The 19,550-nt window shown below is 35.0% G+C and overlaps 1 protein-coding gene and 1 long non-coding RNA gene across 3 annotated transcripts; both read left to right on the forward strand.

The window, feature by feature from the left end:
* The first annotated feature begins 6,797 nt into the window (after positions 1-6,797).
* On the forward strand, positions 6,798-13,949 carry LOC145574309 (uncharacterized). 2 transcript variants are annotated; one of them, XM_081632063.1, is made up of 8 exons: positions 6,798-6,965; positions 8,434-8,725; positions 9,275-9,373; positions 9,543-10,157; positions 11,562-11,626; positions 11,720-12,081; positions 12,286-12,521; positions 12,663-13,949. In XM_081632063.1, the coding sequence occupies exons 2-8, from the start codon at positions 8,561-8,563 to the stop codon at positions 13,830-13,832; spliced, it is 2,712 nt and encodes a 903-aa protein (XP_081488189.1). In that variant the 5' UTR covers positions 6,798-6,965; positions 8,434-8,560; the 3' UTR covers positions 13,833-13,949. The 2 variants fall into 2 exon arrangements, with proteins under 2 accessions (XP_081488189.1, XP_081488190.1); XM_081632064.1 differs by having other exon boundaries at positions 6,843-6,867.
* Positions 13,950-14,726: 777 nt separating this feature from the next.
* LOC145576017 (uncharacterized) lies at positions 14,727-17,619 on the forward strand. The gene is made up of 3 exons (XR_014098313.1): positions 14,727-14,824; positions 15,000-15,373; positions 17,421-17,619. It is a non-coding gene; the product is annotated as an uncharacterized LOC145576017 (long non-coding RNA).
* The last annotated feature ends 1,931 nt before the right edge of the window (positions 17,620-19,550 follow it).

A 19,550-nucleotide genomic window follows, 5' to 3' on the forward strand; every position in this document is an offset into this window, starting at 1 on the left:
GTTGTTCGAGGTGCGTGTGGGTGGTTTCTGAGTGGTTTGGGCTGAGAGGAGGTGGTTTCAGGCTGCTATTGGGCGGTTTTGAAGTGGCTACTGTTGGGAGACGGTTGCGGGGTGGCTGCTTTTGGTGGTTTCGTGGTGGTGCTGCTTTGGTGGTATTCAATTTATTAATTATCTTTAATTTTTCTCTCCTATACTTAATTAATTCATTAATCAGGTATTATGAAATTTTGTCTAAAAAACCGTGTTAACTTGAAACGGAGGTAGTATTATTTAGTGTGAAACATTAAAGCATAATCAACAATTTGCCTAGATGGTTAATAAACAATACTCCCTCCGTCCCCAAATGATAGTCCCTTATGGGCAAAAATCACGGGAATTAAGAAACTTTAATAAAACTAGTAAACTTACATTGAAAATATAAATTTACATTGGGTATGTAAAATAGTAGAGAGAGAAAGTAATAAAAGTACATTGAAAAACAAAATTTACATTGAAAAGTTAAATTTGCACAAATATTGTTGCAATTGGAGAGAATTTTGATAAAAAAATTGATATTAATGGTACTTGAAAAAAGCAAATGGGACTATCAATTTGGAACTAAAAATATGCCATAAGGGACTATCATTTGGGGACGGAGGGAGTATCATTTTTTCAAAGAGGTCAAGGGTTCGAACCTTTTCATTCATATATTTTTTTCAATGTAGTTAAGGTAACATTAAGTATTGTTGATAGTGCGGATGATGTGACATATTGAGGAATTGAGTGGATGACGTGGCATAATAAGGAGTTGAGTGAGTGACGTGGCGTAGTGAGGGAGTCTACGTGGCGTAGAGACGTTTTTAGGAACGCCTTTTAATATATTAGTATAAATTTAGCATACAAATATATCTACCAAAAAAATATATTTAAAATATAAATATAGTAACTAGTCAAACTTGAAAGCCATGTCACACTAAGCCACATTTTATAAACAACTCTAATTAATTCACATGATAAGTTCTTGTACATGAATAGAACATTTTTGAAATGATATCGATTTTAATAGACTATTTTATTTGAACTAGTTTGAACTTACTCGGTAATTTGACTTTTCTTACACATGAAACTATTATTTAATTAAGCTACTCTATTAATATTTAATAAGCACAATTGATTTTATGAAACTACTCTATTAATGAGCACACTTTATTTATAGGAAAAATTGCTGGGAATAATCCTATCTTTTGAGCGTCCACGATAAATAATCCCACCTTTGGGATTTTTTTTAATAATCCCACCTTTATACCTAATCCACTCAAAATGGTCCAACCGGTCAAGTAACCTGTTATAACAAGTTACCTAACATGTGGCGACTTGTAATTAGTCAAAAAAATAAAAATAGAATAAAAACTCTTAAAAAGTTAAATTTTTTGTTTAAAGAAAAAATAAAAATAAAAAATAAAAAAACAACCCACCAGCTACCCCGTCTCCCCGCCACCGTCGTCACCATGCCGCTCCAGCCAGCCATCCCCAACCCCAAATCCAACGTTGGTGTTGCTACCGACTCCACCTGAACTAGTCGGCGTCGCAAGCGAGCTTCTTTGTCCCCCATTCCAACCTTCCCCGTCCCCCGATCCCAGCCCCTCCCCGTCCCCCATCCCTTTTGAGGTCGCACCGACCTTCCCTATCCCCCATTCCCGACGCGCCAATCTTCCCTGTCCCCCATTCCCACCGCGTCGTCCTCCCCCGACCTCGATTCAAGCCAATTTGGTGGGTTTTCGATTTTTCGAAGGTGTTTTTTGGGTTTGGTTTTCGAATGTGGTTTTGGGGTTGGTTTGGCTGAGGTGGGATCCTGGTCGGTTTCCGGGTGGCGGTGGGATCTCGGTTGGTTTCAGGGTGGGTTGGTGGTTCTAAGGTCTGGGTTTGGGTGGTGGTGGGGATGGTGGTGGTTGTGGTGTGGCTTAGGTGGTGGTGGGTTTTTTTATTTGTTTTTTACTTTTTTTTTTTTTATTATTTTTTAAAAAATTTGGACAAATCTAGTTGTGACAAGTGTAAAATAAATTTAGTAAAAAAAATTACCTCTTCAACCTGTTACTAGTCACCCGAGAATATTTTGAGCGGATTGGGTATAAAGGTGGGATTATTAAAAAAAAAATCTAAAGGTGGGATTATTTATCGCGAACGCTTAAAAGGTGGGATTATTCCCAGCAATTTTTCCTTTATTATAAGACTACTCTACTAATACCAATTGAACATCATTTTATAGGATAACATATGAGTTTTTTTACATTAGTAAAACAATATGATCAAAGTTATATATAAGAAGAAAAATGCAAAAAGTCAAAGTGTGTAAGCTGATCCAACATAGAGCGGGTATAATATTAAAACTTATTCAAACTTATTTTGAATGCAAACAAATTTAAATTTGTCGAAAATAAACTCATTTGCTTGTGTTGTCTAAAATACTTGATTTATTTGGATTTTTTTTTGCAAAGTATAACTAAAATTTTCAAACCGTATCATGTCGGCATCCCTTGTGCTTAAACAAGTTTTGTTGTATTGGATTCTTGTCAATCTTTCATACTCGTAGCTTATGCACGACTCGCCCCCCCCCCCCCCCCCCCAATGTTGTGTTATATATGTCGATGAACCCCTATAATAATTTTTTTAATAGGATTTTTCACAGATGGGTGGAAATTACTTCCTCTATTTTCCTAAGCGTTACTCATCACTTGCAATTTACATGGTATCCAATGCACTACTTTGACTAATTTATTTGATTGTGCATTGGTAAAAAATTCTACAAAGTTGATATATTGAAAGTTCAGTTCAACTCTAACCAGTTCAATTAAGTTATTTACTTATGCTAATTTATTTTAATTCAGTTCAGTTCTTTTCTTTTGCTAATTTATTTCAGTTCAGTTCAGCTCAACCCCAATCAATTCAGTTTAGTTCCAATCAGTTTAGTTCAGTTGTTTTCGGTAAATCGAAACAACCTTATTTTTGTTTATTTTATATTAAATAAGTTAAGATCAGAAAAGATAAGTTCAGATTAAATCATCGTTTTATGTGCGATTTTTTATTGTTAAATATCTTTAATTTTCGTAATGAAAAAATTATGAAAATTAAATTTTAATAAAATACACATTAATACCAATTTAACAAAACCACACTTGATACATTTTTTCTTTATGAATTATTATTCACATACAGTCAAAGTTTGGTTAAATCAGACAATCAGATCATGGAAACAAATATAAGGTGAATTAGTATAAGGTGAACTAGCTTTAAGAGTCTATTCTGATTTACTAAACTGAACTGAATAGAGTTGAAATGAGTTGTCTATGAGAAAAGGAAATTAGGAACTAAACTGGTTGAAGGTGAAATAAATTAAACTGAAATTAAGGGGTTGTTCTCTTCAGCTTAATTTCAGTTCAGCTTATAATTTCTTTATTTCATAAACAATTCAGTTCAGTTCAGCTGTAATACCCCGTATTTTTATGTATTTTTATAAAGTAATTAAGTATTAATAAAATGTATTGTTAAGGGCTCAAGTATTTTAATTAAATATTTTAAAGGGTTAAAGTATTTTAAATATAAGGTTTTATAAAAGTAAAATATATTTTGGGTCAAACGTTTATTAATTATTGGGCAATGTAAATTATTCCAACATACTCTTATTGGAATAACCTATTCCAAAACCCATAACTTAAGCCCACATCTTTATAAGCCCAAATTTAACCCTACACTCTCTACTCTATAAATACACTATGAATCCCCAAAAATTTCCCACACAAAAAGGTTAGTCTTATTTTCTCCTTTGTTTTATTAATTTGTGTAATTATAATTATTGATTTATGGGTTTTGATTTTATTGTTTGAAATTAATTTAATTAGTATCAAGTTGTATTTTGATGATTAAACTTTATAATTTCAGATTTTATAAATGTCATAATTTTCAGATTTTGTAAATTTTATAACCTAGCGTTTTTAATTATTGAAAATCACGATTTTAGGGTTTTTACGAATAATTGATTTAGGGCTTTTATAGTAATGATGTTTGAAATTTTGGTGATTATAACTACTGATTAGTTTAACTTAATCCCAGAATATTTTGAACACGTAAATTCGTGTTTTAATTCTTAGATTTCCATTCGTTAACATTAATCCCGTTTTAATCCCGATTAGGTTCCGAACTCATCCGATTTTGATAAAAAAAAGTAGTGTTTTCCATGTGGAAACAATGTTTTAAGAAAGATTCACTACCTTTGGTAGCGAGCACCACCCTCTAGTGGCCAAATTCAGCCTCTAAATATGATTTTCGAGCAGTTTTTGATTTTTAACGAAGTTTTTTTAATGATTTAAATTTTATCCTTGAGTTTTAAAGGGTTTTTGATTAGTTTAAAATTTTGGAATTTTATTTAAAGTAGTATAATTGTGATTTTAATAAAAGGGTGTAATTACCCATTAAAAATGAGTTTAATTAGGGGTTTTTAAATAATGTTCAGATTTTTTTTAAGTAGTCTAAAGTAAATTTAAGTTGCTGGAAATTGTGTATACAAGGAGGATTAATATAGTATTATTGTCCCTTTATGTAGGAGACTTGATTCGGGAATTGTTGTAGTGTAATCGGCTATTTTAAGGGTTTATTTGAGGTACGTTCGCGTACTTAGCATAATTACATTGATGTAGTAGCATGCTAAAGGTATTTAATTAATTTCAAGTAGTATCATGCTAGGTTTGGTTTGAAAATTGTGATTTGGATGTCATTGGTGATTGGATTATGAAGCATGATTTATTTGTGATGGAATATTGGATGGAAAATAATAGTTTGGAATATTATTTATGAACCACATATTTATTTATGGCATGATAGAGAGCATGTTTAATTAAACTAAATGTTTGATTTGGTTTGGAATATTGAAAAAGAATTTATTTATGGTTCATATAATTTTTATTGATGCTATAAGCATGAGGAAAGGAGCTATATAAGTGTCTATGTACACGAGGAATAAATTGTATGTTGGTGCCTTAGTGCACTTAAGGTGTTTTTAACACCGAGGGATAGGATTTGTGGCGTTTTATGCGTTTAAGGTGTCATTGGCACCGAGGTAGAATTAAAAAGGGGTTCAACATTAAATATTATGTGGTCACTAATTATTCAAGAATTAAATTGATATATTTGATTGTTTGAATAATTATTGTTGATTGAATGATTATGGTTTGAGAGTCATCACCAAGTTCAATAATCGGTAAATAACGTAAAGTGAAAGAGATTACGCACCAAAACTCTTGGAACATATATACCTTGAGTATGAACATATGGGGGGAGTTATGGGGTTTTATATTTAACCATAACTTCTAATGGAGTACAGGACGCTGTATATTCCTTTTATTATTATTATGCGCAGGAATTCCGCCACCTATGTGTGGTTTTTGATGCTGGCACGGTTAGCTCTCGTGTCAGTAACCTCAATTTATTGGGGGAGGCTAGGGGGAAACCCGTTCGATGCGTAATCAATGCTAAATAAATTATTTAGTGTCTAGTGAAAATTTTTATTGAATGTGGTATGCTTGAAAAACAGGTGCAACAAGGTAAATAGTGTGTTGATAGGAAATTGTATGTTAGTGTGTTAATTACGCTTATGTACTCAGCTTTGCTGATTGTGTGTTTTGTGTGTTTGTTGGCCTTGTCTTTATCTTGGCCCTATGATGACCCATTTATAATGGAGAGTAGTGGAAATAGGTAGAGATAAGCTTTTCAGGTGTTGAAGCATATTCATGAATGGGCATGAGTGAAGAGCGTATCATGCTAGTTTCCATAAGTTTATGATGTGTTATCGCTTTAATTATTTATGATAATATTATTATGCGTAACTAACAAAGAGGTTTTGAATTTGGTTTGATTTTAATAAGGGCCTATAATGGTTCCAAGTTGTAGGTTGATTTTATTTTACTTCGTTTGACTTTGGTTTGACTTTACTTTCGTTGATTTATTTTTTAAGTTGACTTGTTTTGAAAGGATTTGAAATTAGTCTTCCGCTGTGTGTCTTTGATAGTTGCCTTAACCGTTATCACGGTGGCGGTAATGTCTTAGATATTCCTAATTAAAGTTTTAAACAGGTATTTTTAAAGAAAGGAATTTATAGGGTGTTACATCAGCTACAATCAGTTCAGTAAATCAGAACAAACCCTAAGTCATACTTATATCTTATAAGGCTATATTTTGTACCGGCTCGTCTCTCATCCAACTCTAGTCAAAAGACTCACAAAACTCACAAACCCATAGTCGAATTGAGTTACACAGGGGAAATGATTTTGGCACACCCTTAATTGATTTTGACACACCCCTATGTGAGAAAAGCATAGAAAACAGTGTTCTCACATAAGAGTATGCCAAAATCAATTAAAAATGTGTCAAAATCAATTTCCGTAACGGAGTACCCCATGTAATTTTCAACATTTTGACAGTCAACAATGAACATCCAGGCAAATGTTTGCAAATCTATCTAACCCAACCCTCACTGTTTCACACTTCCACACGCAAAGGTCGAAAAAGAGAGGAGAGAGAAACAAAATATAATCACAGATTTCCCAGAAGAGAGAGAAACACTGAAAAGAAACACCAACACATACACAAGGTCTAACATTGGGTCCCACTTTTTCGAAATGACGTATCCATCAATATACTGTACTGTATTTTCGTAGTATTTCCTTTTCAATTTTAGTTATACTCGTAATAAATAAATAAATAAATAAATAAACTGACAAAAAATTAAATAGAATGTGCCATAATAAGAAAAGGAGTGGTGCAGTAGACAAACCCAAGAACTCCTTCATTACCATTTTAGAGAGAGAAACTACCACAGGAGAGAGAAACTTTAAGACGGTGCTGGATTTTCTCTTCTTCTTCCCCAATTTCATTCCCCATTTTTTGTTTTTCATTTTATTTTCTCTCTCCTCTTTATCTGTAAAGATTCTGCTTCTGTAAGTACTTTATTCAATTATTTCTGGATTTTATTTTTATTTTATTTTAATTATGTTTGTTTTAATTTGTTTTGTTGTTGTTCTGTGTTGATTGAGTTGTATTATGATTGTAAATGTTTGGTGTTTGTTTGGGTTTGGTTATGTTAGCTCATTTGTGTAGTTTTTAGAAATTTGGAATTGGGTTAGTTAGAAAGATGTATTTGAATTAGAATTGGAAGGAAAAAAGTGGGTTTGAGTTTAAATTGGGGATTTATTGAACTGGGAGTTGAAATTTAATGATGGGAAATTAGAGGAAAATATGAGTGAATTTGGGGTTGTTCAAGAATCAAGATTATGTTTTATCATTTGCTGTGATTCTTGTGAAAGGGCATTATGAGGGTTTCAAGGATTTAGATAAATATGTGTCAAGAACTATTTTAGAATTGTGCGAGTTTCATGAGCTTGTGGCAAAGATAGCACTATGAGGAAGATGCTAAAATGTGAATGCCGAAAAGCATTTCTTATTTTGGCATGACCTTTGGACGGAATGGCATTTGATTTTTGGAAATGGTTTGGCCCAAGGATGAAGTTTAGTTAAAGAGTGGAGTGTAGTTAAAGAGTGGGAAAGCTTCTTAGCTGTTAGTTCTCTTGATTTAGCTAGCTTATGATGTTTTGGTAGTGGGGAACTTAAAATGGAGCTTGTGGGAGCTATTTATGATCGCCTCATTCGTTGTTTTCTCTACACAAGAAGTAATTCCCAACTAACTAATCTGTGCGAATAGACTTTATCGACATGTACTAAGTTATTACAACAGTGAAATGCTTGATTATGCTTGATGTTTGTGACATGCTGTGACATTTCTCATGTGCCCATCCACCCGACTTGTGAGGCTCCCTTTTTTGCAAAAAATTCTATGTACTGGTCCGTAAATGAGCCATCTTGAGACTCTGGCACGCAGTTTTGGATACATATTAGGGTTTTGCAATGCACATGGCATCAGTATGGTACTGAAAAGCTGAAAGAAAGGGGATTATATATTTTAACGTTAAACTTGTCATCATGGAATTTATATTTTAACGTAGGAATCTTTTCTGCTGCAGTGTAGCACCACTTCAATCTCTTTGTATAACCATTTGAGACACTATATAGGTGTATACATGATATATCAACCCGTAATTGGCAGTAATGAGAGCTTGACATGAGTTATATGTTTTCCATGCCTCACGCTGGATTATCCTCTTGCTGTTCTACTATGATGATATTATTATCGGTTGTTTACTTCCATGTTGACCAACAAATAATTAGGGATTCGGGAGTATACACTTGTGCTAAATTTATACAAAACGTGCTTTTTGATCAATTAAGATATTGCTATCTGCTGTCTAGTGTATTTATGCTTATATACTTTAGTGATTTTCTTATTGAGATCCCAGCTTTGGAAATTGGCGAATCTTTTGATATCCTTGTGTTGACTTCTGAACTGTGCAGAACCTTTTTGGTACTGTCATATAATGATGTGATTCCAGGTGGTACAGAAGAGCTCGGATTTGTTCACATTTTCTGTTTTACAGAACTACATCAGTTTTTGTGATAGAATCTTGTGCGGAAAGGTTAGATGTCTACTGCAAAAGTAATTTTTACATACAAGCGGAAGCGCTTATCTTCATGCTCTGGTGTTGGGCATGCGGATGCCTCTGCTGATTTTTCTTTGGGTGTTCAAGAGGACAAACATCAGGATGCCCCCAACGAGAAGATTAAGAGTCCAGAGAAAGTTTTAAAGGTGAGAACAACTGTTTTGAAAATGTTGTCTGATTAAAGAGGCATTTAGAATAGAATATTGTGTAATAATGAACTGGAAATCGGGAAAAGAAGTTTTATTGAGTGTGAAACACGAATATATTAGTCTCTCGCACACTTTCCTTACTTTTCCTTCTAATTGTTGGTATAAATGTTCATGCCAAACTTTGTTCCATGTGTTTTCACTATCATGTAATTTGGTGAAATCCTTTAAGCTGGACATATAGGTCCTTTGGCCATTCCTTGCTGAAAAATCCCTTGGCTTGATGTTAGCTCTCAGAAAGTCAGAAGTTGGCCCATTGCTTCCATTTTTGCATCAGCGACTGCACTATATAATCTCTCAAAAGATCTTCTACGCTTCGTACCTTTGTTGCTATTTCTATCAGTGGTGTCACTGTCTTGCTAACATCCTTAATGGTGTTTTGAAGGGGCTTATTAATGAAGGCATGATAAAAGTGCCCTCTAACTGAAATATATTGCTTCATGTTGGAGAATGGGATCTTTTTGCCTTAAAGTCCAATTTTTCATGCAGAATTGCAAGAGTGTTAATTGCAATGATGTGGACTGCACTATGGACCGTCGAAGCTGTCTTGAACCCTTTAATAATCAGCACACAGATTTCCAGCTTCAGGTTGTTTTTTCTTTTACTGGTAATTTTTGTTCTATTACAAGTCATGATTTTCCATTGCCTTCGTTGTCATTGTTTGCGTGTATGTGTGTGCTTGCCGGGGGGTTAAGAAAAAGAAAATTAATTCTTTTCTCCCTTCTTTTCCTAATTGCCTGATTATATGTATATACAGCATGTCTGTCATGGGGAAGAAATGCCCGCTGCTTGTTTGTCTCCTGCACTCAACAATTCAAATAGACTTGGAGAGGAGTGTGATGTTCAAAGATCTGATACAACTGACACTAGAAAAATGGTACTTGCCTCCCATGAGTTGCCTGGGGATAAGACCTTCAAAACATCAGGCGAAAATGCTGCTGAAGCGTCTGTTGGAGAAACCACAAATTCCATTAAGAAATGTTCTTGTTCACTTCACTCCAGCTATCTGGACGGTGAGAGATGCATGCAGGACGGTTCGGTTTCTCAATCAGTGGAGAAGGATTCTAATATACTTTCTAAACCAAGTGATTTGTGTAAATCCGAAGTTGCAAAAGGAAAATCTAGTGTACCACTTCGTACTTTTAGTAGAAGGCTGAAAAGGAAAGCAGATGAGTGTGGTGCAGGTATGTGTACCAAGTTACCATTTAGAGAACAAGACACAGTCATCAAAGAGTGTGACTCGGGGCCTGTTCCCTCTTGTACATGTGAGGTGGCATCAAAGGATTACAGTCTAGTTGAGAAATCTTTGGATATGAAAATCAAAAGTAATGATGTTGAAAATATGAATTTGCCTTGTCAAAGCTGTGTTAAAGTAAGTTCCTTTGTAATCTTTCTTTCTTTTTTTTTTTTGGTTCTGGTTTCATTATGTTTTGGTTCAGTAGATCATAGCTGTTTGTGGTCTAAATAGAGAAGACTTGGTCATCTTTCTGAGAGGGTATGGCTAATTTTTGTTTGTTAGGCCTCTGAAGTTCTGAAATCCCTGAATTAGTTAGGGTCAAATTTTCCAATTTGTGTCTCATTTGGCGACCCGCCTCTTTTCTGTTTTGGGCACGTCACCAACATAAAATCAATTATGATAAATATTATTGATGTAGATGAAATGGCACAATCATCAATACAGGGACACTTATATATGCTTTTAGCACTCCATTTTCAGATTCTCTGGCATAAAAAGAAAATGTAAGGGTTGGTGCTGGCCAGAAATCACAAATGGGTTGCTTTGTTTTTCTATACCTTTGTTCCTGTTTTTTGCAAGTCAAACTATTTGTTGATTGTTGCTGGTTTGTGTGCTCTCTGAACCTAGCCAATTGAAGTGGCAAATATTAAATTGCCTGGTGTCATGTCAGGTACTCAGGTTTGCTGTCATGTCAAAAGATAAACTGGTTGATTGTTTCTTTACACCAACCTTATTGTTCTTCATAGACTGGAAAACCTGACACTAGAATCAATTTGTTATACTAGTATATGAATATACAATACGTAACCAAATTTTCATGTCTGGATTTTGTCATGTCATGTTGTTTGCCAACTCTTGACTTCTTGGTGTAAAAAAATTTCAAGAGTGCTGATTCTCTTAAACTAACTGTTGAATTGATGTTACTCAGTGCTGTATTGTTATGCCTGTTTGAATTTTTGCCAGTTAGGCTGGCAAAGTTGTCACTCAATGCTAGCTTCTTCATTCCAGTAAATTACTTCTAGATTATTCCTATATGGGAAGACTTAATATCTACTTCCTCCGTTTCTATTTACTTGACTAACATTCCTGAAATGTGAAATGTCATATTACTTGATCTATACTATATTTGGTAAGCTTTTAGTTGACAAATTCTCTAAATTACCCTTGTAAAGTGCATGTGGGGACAACAATTGGGGTAATAAGGTAAACCATGTCTACCAACTACAATTTCTCCCTCCTCTCCTAAAATATTGTGCCAAAGGCTATGGGTCAAGTAAATAGAAATAGAGGAAGTATATATTAGATTATTTAGAATCTAGACTATCTCTTTCATCTGACAAACTGAGGCTGTTTGTGAGATAGGGTTGGAGCAATTATATACTGGTAAAATTGCTTTTAGTTGAAGGTCTTCCTCTTAAATTGCATGATCACCAGCTTATCCTGATATATTATACTTTTCTGATCTTATTTTGAATCTTTCTGTTCATATCATGATGGTTTTAGTTAGTGTCTAATGCTTCTCAACTAATTGTGTAACAGATGAGTAGCAGTGGAATAAAAGATTCTTCGTGTCCTTGTGGACAGTCTTGTGCAGAAAATCTGATGTATGTAAAATGTTTGTTATATTCTTCATTTGTTCACTTCCTACTTCTAGAGCTGTTTTTGCATGCTTAATTAGTTGTAATACTCAATGGCAGCATGAGGCAATCTGAGAAAACAAGTAATACTCAGGAAGACTTGGTTGTGGACACCTCACTTGATAATCAAGCTGCAATTAAGACATCAGGATCAATTCCCTCTGCTTTTCATTATTTTGATGTGATAGGAAGTACTGGCATTCAGAAGGATGATGTTAGGTGTTCATCATATGATGGAACTGGGGCCACCTCCTGTAATTTAGCCTGCAAAACAGATAAGCAGCGTGTATCACAACATCGAGCTTCCAGTGGTGACTCTCAGCTCACAAGTGATTCCTCAGACTTGAAAAATGGTTCTGCCAAGAGAGTGGAACATAGGTGTCTTCGCTCAAATTCATTGGACCTTTCTCGTCCCCCACCCGGTATCTTGACTTCTTTTTTAGTATTTTATTGGCACTGTGGATATAGGTCTTAATTCTAAGAAACCTGCCTGTTGATACTTTGGCTTACTGGAGTACTTATTGGCATGTCTGTAAGCTTTATCTGCATGCTGTGGTCTGGAAATTGATAATTTTAGATTAGGTTTGAATATTGAAGCTCCATGCTAAATTTAAATCTGTGTCCAGATGCTTGTGCAATTGATTGCAACGTGGTTCCAGAATCTTATGTCCAAGAGGAGGCTTCAGATATAATTCAGGATTCCTCAACGGTCATAAATAGTGAAAAAGTCGCGCAAGATGGGAATATGAAGAGCAAGGGTTTTGAATTGTTTGGAGATGACAGTGGTCAAGTGGAGGATACATCTAATGTTGTTCATACCTCAATCAAGACGAAAATTAAACCCAAATCCAGATGTCTTCAGGTAGGAAAGGAAGAGTGTTTCTGAAAAAAATTTGCTACATGCAATTCAACTTCTCTTATTTGTTGCTTTCTTTCCATATTTGTGTGTTCATCTGCAATTATGTTTATGATAAGATAACATGTTATTCTGCATTGCCTCCAGCTATTTGCAGAAGATGTGAAAACTAGTCAAATCACTCCGTCAAGTACTCTTTTTGAGAATGGTCACGGCAAAGCTCAGCAAAATGTTGCTTGTGTTTTAGATAGTCAAAGACAAGCTTCGACTGTTCTAGGATCATCCCTTCCCACGGGGCCAATACATGAAGGTCAAAGTTCCAAAGATGCCCCCACAACACACCTATTCCAGAATTGTAATTTCAGAACCTGTGATTACACGCAGAATCCAGTTCAGTCATTTCCTGACCAGGCATCTGTAAGACACAAATTATTACTTGATAGTATTAATACTAAAGCTACTTCTCTGAGGGGAAATAGGAACATCTCATTGGACAAGTTTGAGCCCTGTCCAGATATGTGGTCAGATGAGGAGCTGGATTCTCTTTGGATTGGTTTGAGGCGGCATGGAAGGGGTAATTGGCATGCTATGCTACTAGATCCAAGGTTGCGCTTTGCTCCATGGAGAACAGCAGCAGACCTAGAGGGTCAGTGGGGACGAGAACAGTACAAGTTGTTCAGTGGGCAGCATGTACCTTCAAGTAGAAACCTGAAGCCACAAGATGCTTACAATTTACACTGCCATGGCCCTGTTGGCTGTCATGGGACTGGTGTTAGGAGAGAGAATGTTGCAGCTGAGACTCAGCTTTCTCTAGGAGATATGTATGCTAAAAATGATGCTGTCTTCTCAAGAAGCAGCGCTCTGAGTTATGGGATTGCTCAAGCTCATGGGCATGTAACTATGGCTAGTAGTGTCGGTAGTTGTTTGTTCAACAATGTCCAAGCTAGTGTTATGATTAGAGGTGTATCATCTGATGGTCCAGCTATGGCCTTGGGTATGAATAATTGTTTACCTCATTGGCTTAAAGATCCGATCAGCACTCCTTCAAGGCCATTTTATCCACCTCTACCCCCGATTTCAACTCTTCCTCCAATGGGAGGACATCAGCTTGTCCACCCATTTCCAGAAACTGCAGGAACAACCTGTAAAGGGAAGAATCCAGTCAATATTAAACCTGCTTGTCTACACCCCTTGAGTCGTCAGTATGGCAACTCCTTGACTAATAAACCAGATTTGGCTAATAACCTCATCGTAATTGATAGTGATGCTTCATCAGAGGAAACAATATCAGATGATGCTAATGTTAGGAGTAATTAGCGAGGAGATCATTGTAAAACCTCTCGCGGGATTTTGTACAAATGTGTTTCTAATGTACAGCCATGTATTCATAGAACAGTTTTTTGGGAACTGTTTGACCTTTCAGTTCCTGAGTTTTGATCCCTGTGATTATTGTTTTGCGTGCTTTCTCTATTGACCTGATATGCTTGCAGCTGAGACGTGCAAAGTGCTGATTGACATTCATGGCATTGCTGTGGGTTTTTATAATGCAAGCTATTACTTCCATTTTCTTATGTAATACTTGGCCTTTGTAAAAGGCTATGTGGCATTGTATCAGGGGTAGTGATTAAAGAATTTTTTCCAAAAAGAAAACTAGGCTGGTAAAAATGTAAAATGTGTTCATATGATAAGTAAATAGAGTTAAGAAGCTTCATAAGTAAAATGACAAAAATTTATGCTAATTTTGAAGAAAGGACTTGTAATGTACTTCAATGATGATGCTGATGAACATACAAAATCATACTTCATTATTCAGTACTTTGTAGTTCGTATATGTTATCTTTGATTAGTTTTCAGATGGTTCGACACATGCATAACTGATAGTCTTCAATACTTGAATACGGACTTCACCTAAACGTTGATTGGAGTCGATGCATGCCCTACACTTTCTTATTTTCCCCTTATTCTAACCATATGTATTATTTCGAACAATATTATACTCGTTTAGATACTCTCTAAAATTGTAAAAGGTTTAAGTTTTAATGGATATATGAGATATGTATTAGATAATTTATTCTACGCAAACTTTAGTGAATTTTACAATTTATTTTACATATGCCCTCAATCTTTATCACTAAGACATGAGGACCCCAGATCCGCCCAAAGCCGAAAATAACACGCTGGACAGAACCTGATGTATCAGCCAAAAAAAAAAAAGAAAAATAAATAAATAAATATTTGGAAAATCTCAAATTCAACCTTGTCCTGGCTAGTTTGATATCCTTGGCTAACAACAGACGAGCAGAACCAAGGTAAAGAACCCTCGCAACCCTTTCATGAAAACCCTGTCAAAAAAAATTGTGCAAAAGATTAAGATTGTAATTTGATTGTTTTCCATCTTACTTAAGCCATCAATCAAATTAATCCAAACCCAGAAAACTACCCTAAATTTTATTATTCTCGTTGATTATTTGGCTTGTTTTTCAGGAACTCATCAACAAAAAGAGATTAAATTAATGGGTTCAAGAGGAGTAATGAATATGGGTGCATTAGCATCAAGGGCAAATCGAATGAGGACGAAGCTACAATCAACATTAGAAGCAAGTGTTCTTGAAATTGAAGATGTTTCACATCAACATGCTGGTCATGCTGCTATGAGAGAAGCTAATTATAGTGGTGGTGAAACTCACTTCAATTTGAAGATTGTTTCCCCTAAATTTGAGGGTCAAAATCTTGTTAAACGACATCGTATGGTGTATGATCTTTTAGCTGATGAACTTCAGTCTGGTCTTCATGCAATCTCTATCAATGCTAAAACTCCACAAGAAGTTGCTAGCAAATGATCAATTTTCAAGCCAATGGTAGTATGCTTGTCCTTTTTCTCTCTTTCACTGATATTGGTTCGTATTTTGTTGTTGTGTTGAACGGGTTTATTGTATACAACATGTTTAGTCCCCCAAATCATATACGAAGTAATCGTAATATTTTGGGGGTGTATGATTTTAGGGTAAATAGTGTTCTATACTAGTACAATTTACCCCTCTTGTATACAAGACCTAATAATGGGAAGTATGACTTTTATATACAAGACCTAATTATGAGAAGTATGACTTTTAAATTATGCAAATTTCTGAAGAATAAGACTAATGTGATGTGTTTGTTGGGATTCTTTAATTCTTTTGTTAGATTGATGAGTCAGTAAATTGCATTTATTTATTCGAAGTGTAGGACAATAGGACATTAATTCGCATGCATTATGCCTTTAATTTTGTTGGTGGCCTGGAAATGAATTTGGAATTGATATAATGGCTCTATATGGTCTATTCAAAGTAGGTGTTTTATGTTAAGCAGTTCTGTTATGCTCTTTGTCGTTTTTCGTGATATGTAAGCTAGTGATTTTGAAAGCTTTAAACTTCTGTGAAATGTATCATGTGATTGTTTTATTGCATTGGGTCATTTGAAGTGTTGAGCCAGAGTGTGATAAGAAACATGCAACTCTTTGCTTTACCTGTCATACCTTTTTAACTGATCGTTTTGAAGGATGGCTTTTGTAGATATAGAATAATAGAAGTCATTTGAATTTCCATTTTGTTATGTATGTTCTCCGTTGGTTTTTCTTTAGCTATTAGTTGCTGATTTACTTAAATAAAAGTCGATAAGGACTTAAGGAGTGCCAGTTGCAAGTCTTGCAACTCCTGGAAAGTTCAAAACAATGTTATATTGATGCGAGTATGTGACTTTACTGATGGCAATAAATTGATTGGATATATTACATACTTTGATGATACTCATGGCCAACCAATGATTTTATTTAGACCCCTGGACCCCGGGACAACAATTGTTTGTTTCTTAGTGAAAGGAATGTTACGTAACAACAAGAATTTCTTGCACTTTGAATTTTACATCTCATTGCCAAATCTAACTGCCATCACAATATCAGCAATGGTGAGACATACCATTAAGTTTGTGATCTGCGATTGCCTTGCTTTGTAAGTTAAAGTTTATGTTCTCTGATTTTGAAGAACTGGCTGGCCTTTTTTTTTATTTTTTTTTCTCAATTTGATGCTTGCTATTCTTGATGTTGGACATTGTGGAATGTGGGTACGGACATTTTATCCATTCTTAGTGTTTGTTGGCTGAGCAAGAGATATATAAATTACAACATTCAGGTTACATGTCATCCAGATCACTCAATTTCGGTCATATTGGCTCATTTTTGCCATGCATACTACCACAACATAATTGCACTTCAGTAGCAAAGGTAGAATAATCAGGTCCCAGCTTTCTTTTGATCTTAGTGTTTTGTAATTCTATAAATAGATATGTAGTTACCTTTATTAAAAGTCTCATTAAGGGAGATTTCAATGGAAAAAGTCTCATTTAGGTTCATTAGGGAGATTTCTCTCAAAAATATGTGCCTTAGCCTACCGTCAAGGTGTCAATCGTGTATCTCCCTTGGTAGGTGGGACTCGGGATTTTTACTCAAGTGATGGGTTTCTAATATGCATAGTCTTCCGCTGTCACATGTATTGGTTATTTCACTTTTTCATCCTGTCTGAGTTAGGTGTTTCAAAATGTAATCATGAGCTACTAATTATATGTAAAACATTCCTGCTGTTTCTGTCACATGCTTTGCTTCAGTGAACTGGCTCTAGCTGTTTTTGCTTCCAACTATTTCCTAATTCTTATCTTTGATAGTCCAGTTGAATTTTGACCCCTGATAATGCCTGCGGACTGCACTGTCTGATTTTAAACAATCCTTTAACATGTACTCTGATACTCCATGTTCTTGTAGAGTTGTAGTTATATTATTGTCTAATTGATCATCACTTCTGTTTTGGAGTGTTCTGTATATGTTTTTTGCATAGATGGAATCACTTTGATTTTATTTTTTTTTTTGTTTGACAGTTGGAAGCAAGGTTAATTGGATTCAGACTCTAGTCCGACAGTGGGGCAATGCAAGAGAGGATCATTGATCTTTGTATGGTTCAAGTGACCTATCAAAATTTAAAAGCATGATTTTTGTTTGATTTGCCGAATAATTTGTGGTATAACCAAAACTTATACTCATCTTAATCACTCTGAGGATTGTTGTTTGATTTGACTATACCTGAGGTTATGTAGCACCTTTGTCGAGTTTTGCCTGGCGTTCTTGTCACATTATCTTTTAAATGTACCCAGTGAAGGTGCATTACATAGGGATCATAGCTATTCAAACTCTGTATCTGAGATCCTAACAGCGCTGATGGGAGAGGTGAGTCCCATACTCTTGTGGCCCGTCTAATGGCTATTGTGGCTTCTTCGGTTTTCATTAAATTCAATCCTCTCTCCCCTATAACCATGGTCTGTTTGGGTTGCAGCGGCCTTTGAAACAACAGTAAGAGTCAATTCTGTCCATAATATTTTGGCTTTGGCTTTCACAAAGGTCATCTATGGTTGAAATTTTGTGTAGATTGATCTTTGGAATCTTACTGTGTTTTACAACTTTGGGTATAATTCATTCATGTCCCACATAACAATGATGTCGACTCCAGAACTTATCAACAACCAATAAAAAATGTGGTTTGTTTTTGACCATTTTTAAATTGACATTTCACTGGTTGTATATGCAATTTATCATTGAACTTCTAGATGGACTTATTCTTATCTGAAATACATTCCTGGACTTATTTTTAATGTAGAAATTATTATCATAGACTATAACCAGATTAACCACCAATTCTGGGCTTATAGGCAGATAGATGTAGATTCCTAGTACTTTGTATGACATTTTCTTAAAAGTACGATTGGTTGTACTTTGTACACGCATCAAGGTATTTTTTTGCTCATACTCTTATTTTTACAACCCTAATAGAAATATGAAGTTTATTTTTTCTCCTCCTCTTTCAACTTGGTAAAATATATCAATAAATTTAAATTTTTCATCACAAGAGTACGGAATTCGATTTAAAATACTAATTAGGATTGCAATGGATGACAATTTTCACCTAGAAGATCTCATAATTGATGTAAGTTTTTCGTTTTTTTGTTATCATTTTCGAGTACACTTCTTGCTAAACAAGTGAAACAGACTGGTCTATTTCGGCTAAATTGAACAAAACTAATGCATATATTTCGCACATATTGAACATAATAGTATACTCTGTTTCATACACATTGAACAACATAGTATATTCTATTTTGTACATATTGAACAGAATAGTGTACTCTATTTCGTATATATTGAACAAAATAATATACTAAATTTTATAAATAATGAACAAAGCTTGTTGTACGTGCACTAGTAGGAAGATAGCTACTTGATATGATTATGTATGCTAATAATCAAACTTACATAAATAAATGCACTATGGTGGAAAGGATCATATTCTTTGTAAAACAAGGCATATCCCTTCCAGGGACCCAAGACTTCAGAGCCAAAAGCAAGAATCAAGGTTATTTACTAATGTGTGTGTATATATATATATATAGAATCAAGTTGTATGGTTCTTCAAGTCTCATTAATTCAAGCAGTTGATTTACTAGTATATATGTATACAGATTCATGCTAATAATCAAACTTTACAGGGTCCACAAGGGATTGCGGCCTCTCGAGGTCAGCCGTAGGATTGTTGCAGGGCACTCTACTCCATGACCAAGTGAGCAGCAGCAGGCCGCAATCAGGCTGCGACAACACTCACCTAGTCGCGGGCAGCTTGCGGTGTAGGTTGTAAGTGTAGGCTACATGACTTTGTTAGCAACCAATCAACTTCAATTTCATGATGTAAGTGTAGGCTACATGACTTTGTTAGCAAAAGGAACAAGAAGCAGGGGATGCATTAAACAATTTTAGGGGATTCAAAACACCTAAAATTGGGAACTGAATGCAATAGTATAACAATTTCGAATGACCCATATGAACTAACAACACTTGTTTCATATCTACTACAAGAAATAGTGAACAGATTACAACCACGTTATACAAAGCAGCTACTACTATTACATCATATTTATACGAATTAAATTACTCTATTTTAGCCCAACCATACAAAATAGTCA

This window comes from Chenopodium album, chromosome 13 (assembly GCF_948465745.1).
Source record: "Chenopodium album chromosome 13, dcCheAlbu1.1, whole genome shotgun sequence".
Taxonomy (NCBI): Eukaryota; Viridiplantae; Streptophyta; class Magnoliopsida; order Caryophyllales; family Amaranthaceae; genus Chenopodium; species Chenopodium album.